The following is a 3,846-nucleotide window of genomic DNA, read 5'->3' on the forward strand; positions in this document are numbered from 1 at the left end:
TAGAGGAGAGAGAGAATGGAGGCGATGAGCGATGGGAGGAAGGGCCATCGGCGATTGGGGTGGCCTCAGATCCGCCCTCCGTGGCCGCCTATTTCATGGGACGAACACCCGTGCTCACCGTCGGGCTCGCCTTCGGCCGCTGCCTCGCCCACATTCACGACGTAGAGCCCCTTCCTCCGATCCCATTTGCCAGGGAGGCAGCGCCATCCTTCATCGCAGAGAACGAGTCCACACTGAGATCCCAACCAGATCGTGATTGCGCCTCCCCAAACCGCAGCGGCACATCCCACTCCATCAACGACCAACCTATATGAGGCGGAGGGTCAGTGTAGGACGCGAGCGCCGTCACCATGGACGTGGGGGACGCCGTAGGTGGGAAGGAGGCGGCGACGGCGTCTGTGTCAGGAAGATCGCACGACGGCAGCGGCGTTTACTCGAGGGGATCGAGAGGAGCTGCGTTTGGTGCCGGGTGGGTTCTTTGGTGCGTGCGTGGGGCTGGAGATTGTGATAGGTGATCAGGTGAGGGCGTGCCATACCTGGATCGATAGCCTTACCATACCTGGTGGTAATTTAAATTTATTACCATATTCGATATTTCCCGAGTTATGGCCTTACCATACCTGCATTGATAGCCTTTGGGGTAATTTAAATTTATTACCATATAATTACCATATTCAAAATTTCCTGAGTTATGACCTTACCATACCTGGATTGATTTATTACTATATGTGGATTAATTATGATTTATTACTATATGATTTATTACCATACGTGGATAGCCTTACCATACCTGGTGGTAATTTAAATTTATTACCATATTCGATATTTCCCGAGTTATGGCCTTACCATACCTGGATTGATAGCCTTTGGGGTAATTTAAATTTATTACCATATAATTATCATATTCAAAATTTCCTGAGTTATGACCTTACCATACCTGGATTGATTTATTACTATACGTGGATTAATTATGATTTATTACTATATGATTTATTACTATACGTGGATAGCCTTACCATACCTGGTGGTAATTTAAATTTATTACCATATTCGATATTTCCCGAGTTATGGCCTTACCATACCTGGATTGATAGCATTTGGGGTAATTTAAATTTATTACCATATAATTACCATATTCAAAATTTCCTGAGTTATGACCTTACCATACTTGGATTGATTTATTACTATACGTGGATTAATTATAATTGATTACCATAAATACGTTGGGTATTGCCGGTCAGACGAGAAAAGAGAAAAACCGGTGGGAGGGGCTGGTGGGAGGTGGGACGAAGAAAAACCGGTTGAAAATAAACCGGTTGAAAATGGGGGGACTATTCAACCAATTCGTCCATTAGGAGTAGAGATATACCAATAATGTAATCAAATTAGTAACATTAGATTCATGATAACATATATTTTCATCATATACCTATTTGATTTCACAAGCATGAATATATTTTTGCACAAACTCGATCGAACTTTGAGATAATTTGATTCTCCAACAAAACTGAAAGTACGTTATTTCAAAAACGGAGGGGTACACTCTAGCTGTTCTTCTGCATGGTATCAAAAGAATACTATAAGTAGTAAATGTACTGCCACGGGTACTCGTTTTGCTTGGAATGCACTAACAAGAAAAACAGTATTGCTTGAAAGTACAATAGTACGCATACCAACGAAGCATTGGGCATAAGGGCATCTCCAACACCAACATGCAAATTCCTCTGGTATATATCCATTTTTATGTCCGGACATGCTCCGCGGACATGATACGGGAGTGAGCCGTCCAACGCTAATTACAAAGTATCCGACTGGGAGGGAAAAAAGAGATGGGACCATGCATATGGTGAAATATTATGGTGGGGTCTCCGATTAGGAGGAGAGAGGGGAGAGGGGGACAATGATGTGCAGAGAGAGAGAAGAGAGGAGAACCACACGGAGGCTTTTGGTTGGTGAGTGAATGTCTGAACTCCGGTACATCTCGCTCATGTTTGTCTTCACTTTGCCGAAAAACGGACGTTCGAACCGCTTTGCGGACCAATATGAGTCCTTATTAGATTGCAAAAGTAAACAAATATGTCTGACCAGACATATACCGGAGCTTTGCGGGTCTCCTTTGGAGATGCCTTAAGATCCATAATAGGGAAGATAAAGCTTGCAGCGAACAATGAAGTGATGAGAGCATGTTAATTTTTTTTAAAGAACCTTTTGATCTATTCATCATCTATCATGACAGTATAGATAATATCATAAATAACAAAAAAATTACAATCAGATTCATGAACGACCTAGCAACAACAACAATTATTGAAGCGAGACGAAAACGTGCCCCTATAATCATCCCTTCGTCGCCGGCCGAACAAATAGCACATTCTGTAATTGTCCAATTATGGCGTGGCATCACGAAGAGGAGTCGAAATGGTTAGTTTAGTTAGGCATAATAAACACTAAAAGGTAGCAGCCTGCAGAAAAGCAGGAGGGAATATATTCGATTAAAAGCACGTCTTCTTCTTTTTTTAGATAATAGAGAATAGGCTTTTGAATTATGAGGCCTGCTTTCTTATCCTACAGTATATGATCCAGCCCAGTAGACTGAATAATAATGCTCTCTGTCGGCTTTAATTCCTTGTGGTAGGGAAGCAACCATCTGCAGCTACGAATTGCAACAGAGGACCTCTCCACATTTCAACCGTCGCATCCTCTTCTTCTCCATCCAACTGCCGGCGACCGCCATGAACGGCCAGAGCGACCACGACGACATGGCCATGCGGAAGCCGCTGCTGGCGAACACGGGGAGCTGGTGGTACGCCACACGCAAGTCCCACGTCTCCGCTCTGCTCTGCACGCTCGTCGTCGCAGTCGGCCCCGTCCAGTTCGGCTTCACGGGTGGCTTCTCCTCGCCCACGCAGTACGCCATCACCGGCGACCTCAGCCTCTCCATCTCCGAGGTCATCGTCGACCCTTTCATTGCCCGTGCCCGTCTACCGTTGTCGCGTCGCTGCCTTGCCCCGGCATCTGAATTAGTGATTGACGACGCTGTGCGCAGTTCTCGGTGTTCGGCTCGCTCTCCAACATCGGCGCCATGGTTGGGGCCTTGGCCAGCGGGAATATGGTGGAGCACGTCGGCCACAAAGGGGTGAGTTTTTTTTCCTTAACCTGCTTGTAAATGTAGCATATTGGTTATCTTCTAGGCAGTTTTCTTTTTCCTCTTTTGAACCTTCTATAGGCAGGTACTGTTAGCCGCACGTAATTATCCTGTGCGAGATCGACCGGTGACCTCACAGTTAAGAAGGGTCAGTGTCAAATCTTTGATTTTTCATTGATAGATCCATGTAACCAATAGCAGTGCAATCTTTTTATGATGTGCCGTGTCGAGACTTTCTTCTCGGGATCACCGTCCACTATTGTCCAAGATGGTTGCTGCTGCTGAACTAGAAACAACAGTGTGACATGTATGCGCGCCTCGTGGCATTTTCAACGCGGATCATCAAAACACTCAAATGTCTCCGCCAATTGTTTCCACCTAACCATCCATATGCATTTAGCCATTCAATATGGATCATCAAATTGGATCGGACCAGTCCACATGTCTGAAATCTCACAAAATCCGTCTCAAACTTGGGGGAGCTTTGAGAGAGTGCGGACGGTTGTTCGGTACACTGCCAGTTAGACCACTTCTCCCAATAGCCCACGTCTCACACTCCTCTCTGTTCCCTCTCGGTCCATCTCGCCCACTTTTAGTCATAGCCCACAATCCAGATTTAGGGATACGATGAGATGGTTAGACTATCTACGGACACGCCCGGACATGTCTGCAGACATTTGGTGACGTCCGTTTGGTGATCC

The 3,846-nt window shown here is 45.6% G+C and overlaps 1 protein-coding gene across 4 annotated transcripts in view; it reads left to right on the forward strand.

Moving 5' to 3' along the window:
- The window catches only part of LOC119304079 (sugar transporter ERD6-like 4), a 49,081-nt gene that overhangs the window by 23,847 nt on the left and 21,388 nt on the right, over positions 1 to 3,846 (forward strand). Inside the window, exons 1-2 of one of the 4 annotated variants that reach the window (XM_037581240.1) lie at positions 2,636 to 2,948; positions 3,047 to 3,136. The exons of 1 other annotated variant lie outside the window; for it this stretch is intronic. In XM_037581240.1, coding sequence (XP_037437137.1) covers positions 2,733 to 2,948; positions 3,047 to 3,136 — 306 coding nt within the window. In that variant the 5' untranslated portion in view covers positions 2,636 to 2,732. Of the gene's footprint in view, positions 1 to 2,635; positions 2,949 to 3,046; positions 3,137 to 3,846 lie in introns of those variants that run through there. 2 more of the 4 variants (XM_037581238.1, XM_037581239.1) reach the window with 2 other exon arrangements.

Source organism: Triticum dicoccoides, chromosome 5A, assembly GCF_002162155.2.
Source record: "Triticum dicoccoides isolate Atlit2015 ecotype Zavitan chromosome 5A, WEW_v2.0, whole genome shotgun sequence".
NCBI classification, from domain to species: Eukaryota; Viridiplantae; Streptophyta; class Magnoliopsida; order Poales; family Poaceae; genus Triticum; species Triticum dicoccoides.